Source organism: Parasteatoda tepidariorum, chromosome 12 (assembly GCF_982258835.1).
Source record: "Parasteatoda tepidariorum strain Cologne lab strain chromosome 12, Ptep-v5.0, whole genome shotgun sequence".
Taxonomy (NCBI): domain Eukaryota; kingdom Metazoa; phylum Arthropoda; class Arachnida; order Araneae; family Theridiidae; genus Parasteatoda; species Parasteatoda tepidariorum.
The window spans coordinates 3,759,168-3,773,998 of NC_141766.1; the positions used below are offsets into that span (position 1 = coordinate 3,759,168).

At 29.5% G+C, this 14,831-nt stretch overlaps 1 protein-coding gene across 3 annotated transcripts in view; it reads left to right on the plus strand.

Moving 5' to 3' along the window:
* Positions 1-3,722: 3,722 nt before the first annotated feature.
* Positions 3,723-14,831, plus strand: part of LOC107456879 (ankyrin repeat and SAM domain-containing protein 1A) — a 151,962-nt gene continuing 140,853 nt past the window's right edge. For 2 of the 3 annotated variants that reach the window (XM_087156182.1, XM_087156183.1), the window contains exons 1-3: positions 3,723-4,085; positions 8,516-8,596; positions 11,910-12,066. In XM_087156182.1, coding sequence (XP_087012308.1) covers positions 3,982-4,085; positions 8,516-8,596; positions 11,910-12,066 — 342 coding nt within the window. In that variant the 5' untranslated portion in view covers positions 3,723-3,981. Of the gene's footprint in view, positions 4,086-7,740; positions 7,794-8,515; positions 8,597-11,909; positions 12,067-14,831 lie in introns of those variants that run through there. The other variant, XM_087156184.1, reaches the window with a different exon arrangement.

Here is a 14,831-nt window from a genome sequence, read left to right on the forward strand (position 1 = left end):
AAAGAAAAAGAAGTTGCAAACCTTACTAATTTTTTGGAATAAACAAAGTTGATTGACTTATGTCCAAATCCAAAAGAGGAAAAATAAGTTTTGTTATAATTTTATTTATAAAAACAACCAAAGATTTATAAATTTAAAATCAGTAATAAAAACCCATTAAATTATTAGAAGTTTTATCCAAAAAGTTTTTCATAAATTAAAATAAACTAAAAAATAGCCTAACAAATTTTATTTTTTATGGGCACCTTAAACTAGATTTCCTATTGTAATAAAATCAATTATGTACAAAATTACTTAAACATATAATATAAAAATTAATTTTTGCATTTAAAAATAAAAATGAAAGTTTTTTTTTAAAAAAAAGTTACCTAATTAATTAAGAAACACTTCTTTATATATTCTTTTCAATAATAGATTACGTTCAGAACAAGGTAACGACGGAGATCACAAAGTCAGTCCCACTGAAAATAATCTACAAGAAACGATATCAAGTCGCGACAAAGCAAAACTATGAGGCGCGAAAACGAACATGAGAGATCACGATATATATTCTCAAAACTATGGTTCTGATTCTACCACTCATCAATCAAGGCCATTTCAACATAACGAAACGAACATCGTCTTCCACACCGCGAGTCGGTATCAGTTGCAAGAAGATCCTTTCGCGTCTTATATCGATACATCGTTTTGCGCTAGTCGTCTTTAGTCTACGGCTTAAATCAGATTTCTGATGCAACAAAAATCCGATGCATTAGATTTCTGATGCATCGCCTGAATCGAACGAAGGAGATTTTGAAGCCTTTTAGCGAATCAAAATCTCTAAATTCTATCAATTGAATGACGTTTCATGAAGATAAGAAGATCCTCGCAACCACTCCCTTTCAGAACCTCACTTTCAAAGGTCGGGACGGGCAAAATTGCGTGTCTTTTTCATATTTTCCGTGGCTAGATAAAGCTGAGCCAAATCCGAACAATCCCTGCAAAGGGGAAACCATCAATGTAAATATCCCACGAACACTGTTTTCCACACTCCATATAAGGTAATAAAATGCCTTTTTATCAGAAGCCGCCTAAGTCTCTTCAATTATCTAGCCTTTAAAGGCATAACATCACACACACACACACACACACACACACACACACACACACACACACACACACACACACACACAGATATATATATATGCATATAAAACTTCTTTTTTTTCTGTAAGTGCATATATAATAAAAGCGTTAAAGCAAGGAAATTGTTGCTCATATACTGTATATATAAAATGCCCCATATTTCCCGTTAATACTAACCTATTATTTACAAACTCGGTCAAATATTATATTGCAACATATATACTACCAAACCAAAGGAAATAATTATGGACAATTTAGGGGGCCTTCAAAAAGGCATATGCCTTTTTGAAGGCCCCCTAAATTGTCAAGATAACCATATTATATAATATGGTTACCTTGACAAACTGAAGAGACTACTTAAAAGGTTGTTATAAGTCAGTCAGGTGGACGGATATAGTTAAGTGGTGCGACGAATTGGGTTGCTAAATGACTCTGCGATCTAGGCTCTAAGCATTTCCAAATATCTTGGCGAATACATTTAATAAAGAAATATACTTTGGTTGCTGGTTACTGGTACTTTTATTTACATCGCACTAGAACTGCACAATGGCCTATTGGCGATGGTCAGGGAAACATCCCTGCGGATGATCCGGATACATCATACATACATCATATCCCGTTTTACAGTAAGGACACATTCACACACCGTCCATTCATCCGCAGATCTTCATTTTGACCTGTACCAGAGCACGACTTTGAGGAGTTTGTGACCCCGAAAGATTTAGCTTGCACCAACAATCATTTCGTATGCGGGGCCATTGTCTTCGGCCATTGGAGATCGAACTCACGACCCCTAGAAAATAGGTCAAACGCCCTATCAGCTAGGCTATCCCTGCCCCCAAATTTATTTTGACAAAATATATTGTATTTTTATGTTTTACACTTGTAAATACATTCGCGATCGCAACACTCGAATACGCCATCTGGGGAGAGACCGGTTTCATGCCTTTAGCCCTTCTCCCTTCCCTCTCCTCCTCTTTTCAGTTATATAGGAATGTACTACGATATTTTCCCTTTTCTTAATATTTTTCCTTTTTACTTAATAAAAATATTTTCTAAAATTTCCGTGATACTTTTCTTTAGAACTGTTTAATGTAGTTTTCAGTTCTATATAGTTTTTCAAGGTAAAAGATTTTAATCTATATGAAAATCAAGAGAGAAACTAACGTACTTCCTTCCTCTATGACTTTCCACACGCTAATGGGGAAAGCATGTGAAGTGTTGCCATAGGAAAAGAGTTCTGCTCTACGCCACCTGCAGCCCATTTCGATCGCCAATACTGGGCAAATAAATTATATTTGTTGTTGTTGTTGCTGGGGAAACGATGTTTGATATGAGTTGCCACAGAAAATATATAGTGTTTTTCCGTTTTAAAAATTGCATTAGTCTTTTCCTCCTTCCTCTTCTTTGCCTAATTAAATGTGTAACCGTAACGTTTCGTTTACTATTTGATGTTATGATGGTTTTGATTTCTTTAGGCAGAGATATATTACAAAACAAACCACTCACGCCGAAATAGTTCCGAAAAGTGACACGCCATTTATAAACTCCACTTTTGGCGCTAGTCTTAGAAACAGGCTTACTTTTTAGGGCATTTTCCTATTCTTAAAATGGTAATCAAAGACTCCCATTGCTTAATTTCTTCAATTAAAAAATAAGTAAGAAATATTCGATCTGAATATTTTAAGATGTATCTTTAATATCACTTTCTAAAAATACAATGCAAATATTTTTTTTTTTAGAACAATAAAATAAATTTAAAGTTAATGAAAATTGAGCCTACTGACCAAGAGATCGGGGGAGCGATCCTCATCATTGACACGGGAAAACTTATTTCGTACAATCTTTCTAAGTATATTTTAAACTTATAAGTATTTAACGCTTTTTTTATTTATGTTTTTCATTGCAAATTTATATAGTTTTTTTTGTTGAAAAAATACCTTAGATTCTTGAATGAACTCTCTCTTTTATAAAAAAAATTATAAAATATCTTTCAGCAAAACACTTGTATATCTATATTATTTAGGACGTATTATGTCTTTTAACTTTGCATTAACAACTGTTGTTTATTTCATTTTTTTAATAAAATGAAAAATAATTTGAAAAACGCTTAATGATGCAAAAATCATTAATTTTTTAATTGAGACATAAAATTTTGTTTTCATATTTTCAACTTTTTGCTTTGATTAAAATCCTTGCTAATGCTCACAGAAAGAAGTGTAAGTAAGACTTATTTTGCAAACCACAAATAATTTATTTTTATGTAAGAAAAATTCTTAAAATAAAAAGTCTTTCCCTTAGCATGCATTTATATATAAGTATACTTAAGAAGAAAGTATAGTAGTTTTTTTTTTTTTTAATAGTTCATCAGTAGAATAGTTTTAGAATAACATCGTCATTAGAATAGTTTTTCTTTTTATAAAAAAGAAAAGAAAAATAAACTATTCTAAAGATGAATGTGAGTTTCATATACAATACTCGTTAAAGGGAAACAATAATCTTTTATAACTATAATTGTCACTAGATGGCAACATCATTAGAAGCAGGCTTCTCTATTTCAAAATAGCATGCGTTTTCAAAGCCTAAGTGGTACCTCCTCCTCTGCTCTTTTTTATCTCTAGGTTATGATGTCGCAAAATAAAGTTATTTTAGATAATTCAATTTCGGTTTAATTTATTTCTACTTAATTGTCTCGAAATTAAAGACATTATGTAATATAAACTGTTTATTGACTTATTTATATTTTTTTTATTTTCGTGTGTAGTTATGTGTCATTTTTTGATTTATAAATCAAAGTAATAACATTGAAACCTGAAATGAATTGTGCAATAAGTGGTAAAAAGATTTAAACTGGAGATGGGAAAAGACCAGGAACTTTTGGAGGCTGCTAGATGTGGCAATTTAGCTGTTGTGGAGCGTATATTAAATCAGCGAGCTAAAAAAACAGGACCACTTGCAAGGTAATTTTAATATTTGTAGAAAGCAACTTCCCGAGCAATTAAAAAAAATAAAATATACTGGTCACTAACATTAAGTATTCGCATATCTCAATGCTTTTTCTTTGATATAATGTTGATGTAGAATTTTTTTTTTAATATTAAACTAGTGGGGGGATAGTTCTGGATGTTGATACTCCAGGTCAAACTCCACAGAAAGATATCCTTTTTCACATCTTCTCCAAAATAAAACCTGGCGGGGAGATTTCCGTATCGAGATCAGTGGCAGAATAATCGCCAAGTCTTGGCAACTTCCGGGCAGAGGCATGGGAGAAACTCAAAAAAACATCACAGAAAGAGACTAACTCGAAAGGTATAACACGTAACCACCCCCGATCAAACATCTATATGTTTTTTTTAAAAAAAATTGCAAGTTTGAAATCTATTTGGCACCTTGGTGATTATAGTTGGCGCAACAGATCACATTACGAAAGTATCCCCAACCTGGCAGTGGTGCTTGATAAACTGAAAAAAATAATAAATATTAAAAAAGAGGACAAACTCTATGTGTTTTCTCTTGATACCTCCCTCAGATGGGATATTTTGTATCATGTTGCTCCTACTACAACCAAAGCACCTAATAGATTTTAAGCTGGCAAAATTTAAAAAGAAACAAAACCAACGGGATTATTTCTTACGGGACAAACGAGCAACTAGATTCAAGAGTCGCTGCAGTTGAACCAATAAATTTCAAAACTGAATCCATATTGTAATTAGAAATTAATTGGACAGAATTCAACTAAGCGAAATGTTTATATACATTGTTGCAAAAGCTGTTTCTTTCACTTTTTGATTTTTCTTTATGTTTCTATCAATCATTTATGACTTTTTTAGTTATTATTAATCATATTATTGCTTAAAATGGATTATAATGCAAGTGAACTTTGAATTTCATAGGGTTGCAATATTTGATTCCATTTTCGCATCAAGAGTAGGCATTGCAAAACAGTTGCCTGAAGACTATTATTTAATATAGATCTGCAGTTATTTATGAAATGCATGTTATAGATCAAAAAATGACTGAAAAACAAGTGGATTTTGTATTCAAAAGGGTTGCAATATTTGATTCCGTTTACGGCATGTGGTGAAAGCAGAACCAGTAAAAATGCACCAAAATTGGTTGGTGAGCAGTGGTTGGCAAAATTGCCATGTATCCGGTGCTAGTGAAAAACAAATCTATTCTGAAATGACTTATCATAAACAACATTATTTATTTGATTTTGGAGTTTTATATCTACTAACATGACATTGGTTAATTTTTTTCTTTTGGTTATCAACCAAAGCAGAAAACCCCTTTGAATTGCTCACAATAAATGCTTTAAAAGAGGAATTATTTTTGTTTGTTATAACAACTGAATTATAAAAACTCCGTGAAAAAAAAGATTATACTATTTCAAATGCTTGACCACTTGTTTTAGAATTTCACTGTTAAAAAAAACTGCTTTACCCTGAATTTTCTTTTTTTTTCTTGCGAACATCATCGATAATAAGTAATATTTGCCACTGTGGTGTTTATTTTAGATTTGTCATTGTGCAGAAGGAATGATTGATCATCATCATCATAGTTGGCCAGACAGCCCACTGTGGGTCAATGCCTTCCTCTGAAGATTTCTGAATAACAACTTCTGATTTATTTTTGATCTCCAATTCTATTCAATAATGCCACTGAATCAGCCCATCACAACTGCGGCCTTCCCCGCTTTCTTGTTGTAGTGCAGGGGTGTCAAACTCAAAAGCAAACTTGGGCCAAATAAACAATGCTTAACTTTAAATGGGCCGCAAAAAAAAAATTTAAAAAAAAATCAGTGTTTACGGAAACAAATATTTTTATTTTGAATAGTACATTGTAATAAGCATATATAAAGTAAAATTATTGTTTGATATTTGACATCTCTTCTCTGCTACTATCTTTCCTATTTTTGAAGAAATTTTATTGGCCGAGACTACTTTCAAAATTGACCCAACGAGAGCTATTAATATGGTCTCGGACAGGAGATTTATTTTTATTCATAACAGAAAAAAATTGCTCACACTGATAAGTACTTCCAAGCATAGAAATAATTTCATATGCGAATTTTCGAGTATTTTCAAACCTTGACGGTAAATATTTGTAAAATTCAGGCACACCCACTTCAATGAACTTTGTCTTCAAATTTGAGTAGCACTGAATCTCAATGACTTCCATTTGCATATTAATGGGTACTGAGTCTATATTTATTAAGAAAATCGAAGAAAACAAACAAAATTTATCTTCCAAAGAATTAAAATCTTTAAACCTTGTTTCAAATTCTGTTCTAAGATTTGAAATTTTTTTTTGCGTATTTTTGATAAGATGCAGTATCCCTGGAATGGCAGGTGCCGCAAGCTTATTAGAATTTGACATTTTCGTGTACAATTTAAAATAATCCGTATAGTTTATAAATAAAGTATATTATAATTTCATATGCTAGTTTCCTTTCTAATTCACATTTCTATTTTATTTTTACTTTGCCTTGGATCTATTGACTGGGTCGCAAAAATGTTCATATGGGGCGCATGCGGCTCGCGGGCCGCGAGTTTGACACCCCGTAGTGGGTCTAAAAAGCAATATCTTTTTTTTTTTATATTGTCATCACTCATTCGAATCACATGGGTGAATTCATTCTATTTATTTTTATGTATTTAATAATATCAGGTTGTTTATAAATCTTGTAAAAAGTTAAATCTCCTCCAGTTATTGTTTTCATTTACACCACCAAGTATACTCCACAGAATCTTTCTTTCAAACAATTGTGATACAATTTTCCTCCAGTTTTGGAGGGATAGAAATAATCAGGGAAGGAGAAATGATAAGGGAGAGAAATAATCAGTTAGATAAGAGGAAGAAAATATTGACAAATTTAAGACTGTATTGGAAATAGATATTGTAATATTTTCAAAAGCATTTAACGTATTAACAAGACATTTTTAAAAATATTCAGAAATTTTTAAAAATATTTTCATTGTATTTTATATTATTTAATGCTACATTATGTTGATCAGTATAGTGTTAAACTGAAAGTAATTATGTTAAAACAAATGCAAAAAAAAGTTATTTTATTCTTTATTTATTGTTTAACCATTTGTATTCAAACATTCTTTCAATACTAAAATATTATATATGTAATCTATATAAATGTAGTATTTATTCCATTTCATCATTCTGTTATTTTCAAACATAAGTTAAGTGAAAAAAATTCATTTCCAAGGTTTAATTGAAAAGAATAAATTGCCTTTAAAATTTCATTTTAAAATTATTGATTCAGATTAAAAAAATTTTTTTTGTATTGTAAAATTTTATTAATATCAATGTTATAAATTATATCTGCTAAATAATGATATTATTAATCTTTTCAGGACCTTGATCACATACATGTGATCGTGTGATTATCCCTACACGGTATCATTTATGAAATGAGCCTTTTTTTACTCTAAAGGCCATGATTTTAATAGGGTACCCTTGTATTCACTCTAAACTTGCTGTCCTGGGGAAGCACTTCTTTCCCCATTTGCCGGTCCTCTAGGGGTTAATGTAAATAATGCTGAAATATTACATTTTTATACTAAAGACAAGCAAGGAGGAAATGATGCTTGCATTACTGAAATTAAATTTAGATGTTGAGTGTTTATTTGCATGTTAAGTGGAATTGTAAGGTATATTTAAAATGTTTAGTTCTTCTTTTTTATTATGTTATCTTATTTATAGAATAAAACTATATATTTTTTAAATGCTTATTGAAGGATGACATTAATTAATAGTTTAATTAAATTCTATGAAATACTTTTAAATGGTTTGATTACTTTTAATTTGAGGCTTAAAATATTATTTACCAGGGACTCGGACCCAAGAAAGTTCTGATGCTCTAGCTTTGCTAAAGTTTTAGATCCGCTAAGACTTTGACAATTTTACTAAATGTCTAAGTCATCCATGCATTTGAGCATACTTATGCATACTTATCCATGTTTTTGAGTTTTAGATTTTTATCGGAAATTTTTATTAAAACAAATATAATTATCAGCTTGTACTGAAAATGCTAATTTTATTTCATTCACAGTTGATTTATTTTGCTCATTCTTAAAAAAAGAAATGAATCTAATAAATCATTACAATTGTACTTTAATGCAAAGAATACTTTTTTTTACAGCAACTTGGCTACCAGAAATCATTACAATGTGGCAGAATTCTTGAATGTCTGCCAGAGCATGAGAAAATTTAGAAAACACAGCTCAGCTCCCTATTATTTTCTAAAAAAAATCTAGTTTAAACTAAAAAATATGTTTTTCTTTCTTTTTCTTTTTTTTCCATAAAATTAAAAGACATTTTAAAATTTTTTTTCACATGTAAAAAAGACACTAAAATTCCATATATTTTTCAGTTTAAGACGAGGACCTGGTCCTAATGTTCAAGATAACAATGGTTATACCCCTTTACATCATGCTTGTTTGAATGGCCATGCGTAAGTTTTATTGATACTTTTGCTAATGGTTGTTTTAAAACTGAGTGTTTTGATCAGGAGGTATTTTATAATATTAATTTTTATTTGTAAATAATATAGATCAGAATGTTCTGATCAGAAGAGAACACAGAAACTGCAAAAACTAGTTTTTTTAGTGTTGAAACTGTAAGGCATTTCTTAATATAATTCATTTTGCATATGTATTCTGCTCCTATTTGACAAATAAATTAGTTTTTGATGATTTCTCCCTGTTCATATTGATCAAAATTTATCAAATTTTTTTTCTTCTCAATTACATGAAATACATTTGTGGCTGCTAATGTTAATATCTTTTACTCCATTTTTTCCTTAATTCTAAAAATATCTATCTATATATATTTAAAAAAAAAAAAAAAAAATTCAGGTAAATTGAAATAAAGAAAAACAATGGGTAAGTTATGTTTTTTTTCTATCTCATTATATAATACAAAAGTCCATTATAACATAAATTCCATGAATATAAAGCTTGAATGAATGTAAAATTAAATTAAGAAAATAAATAAGTAAGTAAAATAAGTGAGTAAAATAAATGTAAGTTAAATACTTAAATTTAAAGAAGGTTTAAAATGATTTAAATTAAAACAAAACCCTTACAGCTCAAAATAAGATACCAAGATAACATTAATAATAAGATAACAGTAGGGAATATATTTCAACATTGAAACATTTATTTTAAATAAATTGTAAGAGGTTTTACAAATCTTAACTATTTTAAAAAAATATTTTTTTTTTTAAGCTACAAAAAAATTGAAACAGAATCAAATTTCGAGAGTTGTAATATTGTTTTAAAATATCAGCACTTTCAAAATTACATGGAAAAATGTAGCAATAACTGCCAAAAAATCTCTTATAATTTTATTATTGTCACAAAGTGATTATTTTAATGCCTGGTTTAAGACTCTTGTGTTAAAATAATTTAGTATTAAAAATGTTAGGATTTTTGTAATAACCTAGAAAAGCGTAGTGATAACTGTCGAAAAAACTATCAGAAATTTCTTTGATTTTCGATGAAATGGACACAAATAAAGCACGTCAAAAGGTGATGTATTTAATGACAGAATTTGAAATTCATGTCATAATTGCGTGTTAGAAATATCAAGACTTTCAAAACCTTGTAAAACTGCATAGCAATAATTGTCGAAATAATGATTAAAAAATAATATGGGTTTGTGATAAAATTGGCACGAATAAATCACGTCCAAAGTGGTTTTCTAACAGAGCGATTTGATACTTGTAATTCGTAATAATTTCATGCTAAAAATATCAAAATTTAAAAAACCATGTGGAAATGCCTGGCAATAACTGTTGAATAAAGGATTAAATGTCATCTGGATGCACACTTGTACAAATAAAACATGTCAAAACATGTTTATCTAAATACACCATTCAAGACTTTAAAGACATTGAAACGCAAGGGCGTCAGCAGGAGGGTGCACATGCACCCCCTGGCTTTTTTTTTAAAAACAATTAAAAAGATACAGAAAAAAAATTTTGCAATAAATTTTTTTTATTAAAAATATTTTTATTCAAAAACAAATAATTTAGTAATTATTGATCCATAAAAATTAAATTATTTAATCAAACAAGAATTGTAATTGTTTTGTTTGCTGTCCAAATCTGTTTATAACTTTTTCAATGAATTCTGAGTCATCTTTGATTCTTTTCTACACTGAGCATGCACAAACTACTTAATCCCTCGTGAGACATTGTAGACCGATTCAATGTTTTAATGCGTCACATTGTACTAAATGTGCGTTCAATAGTGCACGTAGTAGCTGGAAGAGTTTGGCCAATTTTGATTGCCTCCGCTACAGCTGGATAAAATGGTGTGGCCTCAATAACTAAATCGATGTATTCGAGGGATTCTTAAGCATTTTCTCTATTACTCCACATTTCGTACCACGTTGTAGCTTCAGTGATGAAATTCGGTGAGAGCAGATCTTTATACATAGAATATATCAACACAATAAAATACCAATGTTAAGCGTGCACAAACACGTTAATATACGAAACTACTGTTTGTAGTTATTTGCGTTTCAAAGGCAGAGCTATGTCAGTTCCATCAATACAGTTTCTCGTGGCAAGATTTGCAAGTGCAAGAAATTCATAATTTTTTTTAAATATCTTGTTAACAATGAAGAAATGTATCTTGAAAAAAATTAACAGATGAAAGTATATGTAATAACAAAACAAAATGTAATAACAGAATATTTTTTTTTGAGGGTTGCACCCCCCTTTTATATTATTCTGCCGGCGCCCTTGTTGAAACATATTTAAAAAATCAAGAGTTTTGAAACTACGTAGAAATCCATAGCAATAATTATCAAAAAATTATAAAAAAGTCATTATTTAGGGGGATATACGAGCACTTGAAGAACGTCAAAAGTGATAACTAAAATTTGAAATTTGCCTATCATAATAATATCGTATCATATTAAAAATATTGGAATCTTTTAAACTATGTATAAATCTGTAACCTAACCTATAAAACCATGAAAAAGAGGGATTGAAAAAATACATTGATTAAATGTAAGAACGTCAAAAAATTGAATGCGCAATTTCAAATTACCGATTTTTTGTCCTTAAAAAAAAGGATATAATTTTTTTATTCTTTTTAGATGTTGCCACGGGCCACTCATTGGAAGTTATCCGGCCACAAGTTGTGCACCTCTAGTATAGCTCATAGCTACCCACGGCAAACCTCTACATGTTTTTTTTTTTTTTAAATTTAAAGTTCAGAATTCATGTGATGCTTTGGCGATTGTAGTTGCGTAACAGCTATAATTGCCTGATCACTATATGAAATACAGTCCCATATCAGGATGTATGTTTACTGAACATGTCAAATTTACGAACATTTTCTAACAATCAGAATAAACTCTTTTCCTTTCTCTAAAAAGAATTGCAATATTTTTTTGTAATGCTTGCAATCCATTACAAGATCCTATGTATAATTTTTTTTACATCCTCTTTCTGGATTTAAGATAGCTTAACATTCATTATTGATTTAATGAACAGACTTAAAGAATTCTGACCTTATTTAATACTTTTTTCAAGCTGTTTTTAAAAGATCATTTTTGATATGTCAGGCTGACTAAATGTGGAAAAAAATATTTTTTTCTTTTCAAATCACTCTGCTTCTCTTGGTTTGAGATTTTCTACACAGTTATTTTTTTTTAGACTTTTATAATAATGCACATGCTTATTTAATTTTTTAGTGTCTGCTTACCTAAAATAATGCCCGAATTTTTATTTATACTTTATATTATTTCAGTGAAATTGTTAAGTTACTACTCAGTTTTGAAGCTTCAGCTAATATTGTTGATCATAAAGGCTGTACACCTTTACATTTGGCATCTTGGTCTGGAAATACAGACATAGTGGAAATTCTTTTGACTCAAGGGCCATCTTTCCCTAGTGTTAATCATATGGTAAGATAAACACATATTTTTACAGTTATAATAAATTTATTAAAAAGTGAAATTAAGGGTTACGTAAATAAGGGTTGTTAGTGAAAGTTTCGAAAAAACTAACATCCAGGGAAATATCTTACTTTGGTCTTATCTCTTTTGCAAAGTTATTTTATTTTGCCAGTCTTTAATACCACAGATTTAACTGGATGAAGTTACTGTTTTAAATATAATTAGCTTGAAAGAGTCACATGAAGTTATCAAGTTTTTTACCACTTCCCAGTTTTGACCGAACACCGTTCGGGTACTTGAAAAGGGGCCTTCCCTGTTTTGCCCAAGCGCCGCTTGTGGACTGATTTTTTTTTACTCTATTGCAATGATTGCCCGAATTTTTTGTTTATTTTGTTTACAATGTTTCTAACAGATGGCTCTGGTAGTCCAGTAGAGGTATGATTGCAAAAGGTTTTGGCACTTTTCTTTTACGTGGGAAAAGTGAATTTTGTTTTCACTATCTTAGTAGAAAGGCCAACTTTAAGTAAAAATGCAATTGTTTTTGCTCTAAATAAAAATTGAAATTATTTAATAAAATCAATAATTGTAATAGTTTTGACTCTTGATTTGAGTTTATATAATCGATTTTAACTGACATTTGTTTCTCAAAAATATGCTTATTTTTTGACCCAATTTGCCAGAAATAAGACGCTGTTAAGCGGTTAATATATTTGTGTCAATTATTTATGTATAATGGTAATCAAAATAGTTTTAAACCAAATTTGTTATTGAAAGATTAAAATATAAAGAATAAATTTTGTTACTGCTTTAAATATATAAATTAAATCTTCCCAGAAAACAGGAGAGTTAACTGTGTATTGTGTTGTGGATTACACTAGCCACATGCAGGTATAATCAAATTGAAAATAAACATAGCTGACAATGTTTTCTATTAAATGCCTTTATATGCTTAGCATTTAGAGTGACTACAATGTAAATCTGATGATAAATGGCTCATGAGAAAAGCAAACAAGCTATATTTTAATACACCTTGTGTATATTTATCCTCCTTTGTCACTGGGTGGTTAACAAAAATGTGGTTGGCAAACTAACTTGAGTTTCCGAAAAAGGATAGGGTATACTTTGTACTAAGCTAAGTTGACTAAAGCAAAAAAGAAATGTGAATAAAGTACAAATGACACAGAAATGGGCACACTATAGTTTTGGTTCTTTAGACAAAAATCTTCCTCAGGGTCGTAAAACACCAAAAGATAGTAGAGAAGTAAAGAGAAAAACAGGTGCAAAATGATTTAACTAATAAGGACAAAGGAACAAATTTCTGCAAGGTAATAAAAAAGGGATATAAGAAAGAGGTGTGAGGGGATTTGGTAGAAACCCCAGGATGTAACAGATTAAATTACACTTCTAAATAGGGGAGAAAGATATACTAGAAAGATCATTAACTAAACTATTAGAAGTTTTCAAAGCATGTAATGATTCCCAAAAATCAAGTTTGGTAGATAAAGAGCAGTGTTCAATGACTTTGGCAGAAGGAATCTCAAACCTGTGGTTAGAATTCTAAACATGTTGAGCGATAAAAGATTGGTTAATGTCGTGATTTGAAACATATCTTTCGTGTTCTTTAAGTGAAAGTTTAGGAGTCCGTTTAGTTTGTCCTATATGGGTCATTCTCACGAAAACTGTCATTTTTCAGTTCATAAAATCCCAAAAAAGTAAAGTGAATAAAAAGCTCTGAAACTTTCTATATTAATAGAAATATGTAATGGCATTATAAAGAAAGTATATATCCTATAAATTATACTTAATATTTAAATAAATTAATTTTTTAAATAATTAATTTATAATTATTAATTTATAATAATTAATAATTAATTAATTAATTTAATAAATAAATTAATTAGTTTAATAAATCAATTTATTAATTTATTTTTCAAAGTAATTAATAAGTAAATTAATTATTTTCACTATTTAAAAAGTGAGGGACTGACACTAATAGTGAGGGAATGATATTTTAATTTATTACATGTTTTTATCTAAGTTACATCTACCTAAAGTTTGAAAATGATAACATACTAAGTATATCTAATATTTATTATAATTTAATCTTATATATTGAATAGTTTTTACAGGTTTGGGAAATAAAATTGGCTGGCACGATTGAACAAAAAAAATTTAATAATATACTCATCTTGAATCATTCCCTCACTTTATACACTAGTGAGGGAATGACGAATTCAATAAAATTTAAAAATAACAGTTAGGCTTTATTAATTTCTGAAGTCAATCACATACAATTATATTCATACAAGAAAGCAACATATAATTATCCACTTTCTCGATGAAGTTGTATTTTATTTTACTCTAAAAAACGACATGAGGGAATGACAAATGTAAAAAATTTTACCTGGTTTGATTCATTCAAATTTATTCCACAGCAAAGCTTCTTTAAGTTGAAGATGGAAACATACTGCAATTTTGTTCTATGATGCCAGTTGTTAACTTCTGAAGTTTTTATTAAAATATTTTTATTCTAAGATGATTGTAGGTGATAAGAACATTGTTGTGAGGGAATGACGCGAAACACTGGGGACAAAGTTTAAAATAGTGCTGTGTTAATATTTTTATCAGAAATTAAATTTAAAATTTATTTTCTGAATTCTATATTTCAATATTCTCAAATAAAAAACACAAATTTGTAAAAAAAAAATTTTTATTTCAGAAACAATTTTTTTCTTTTTTTAAATCAGCAGTGGGGACAAGTGAGGGAATGACAT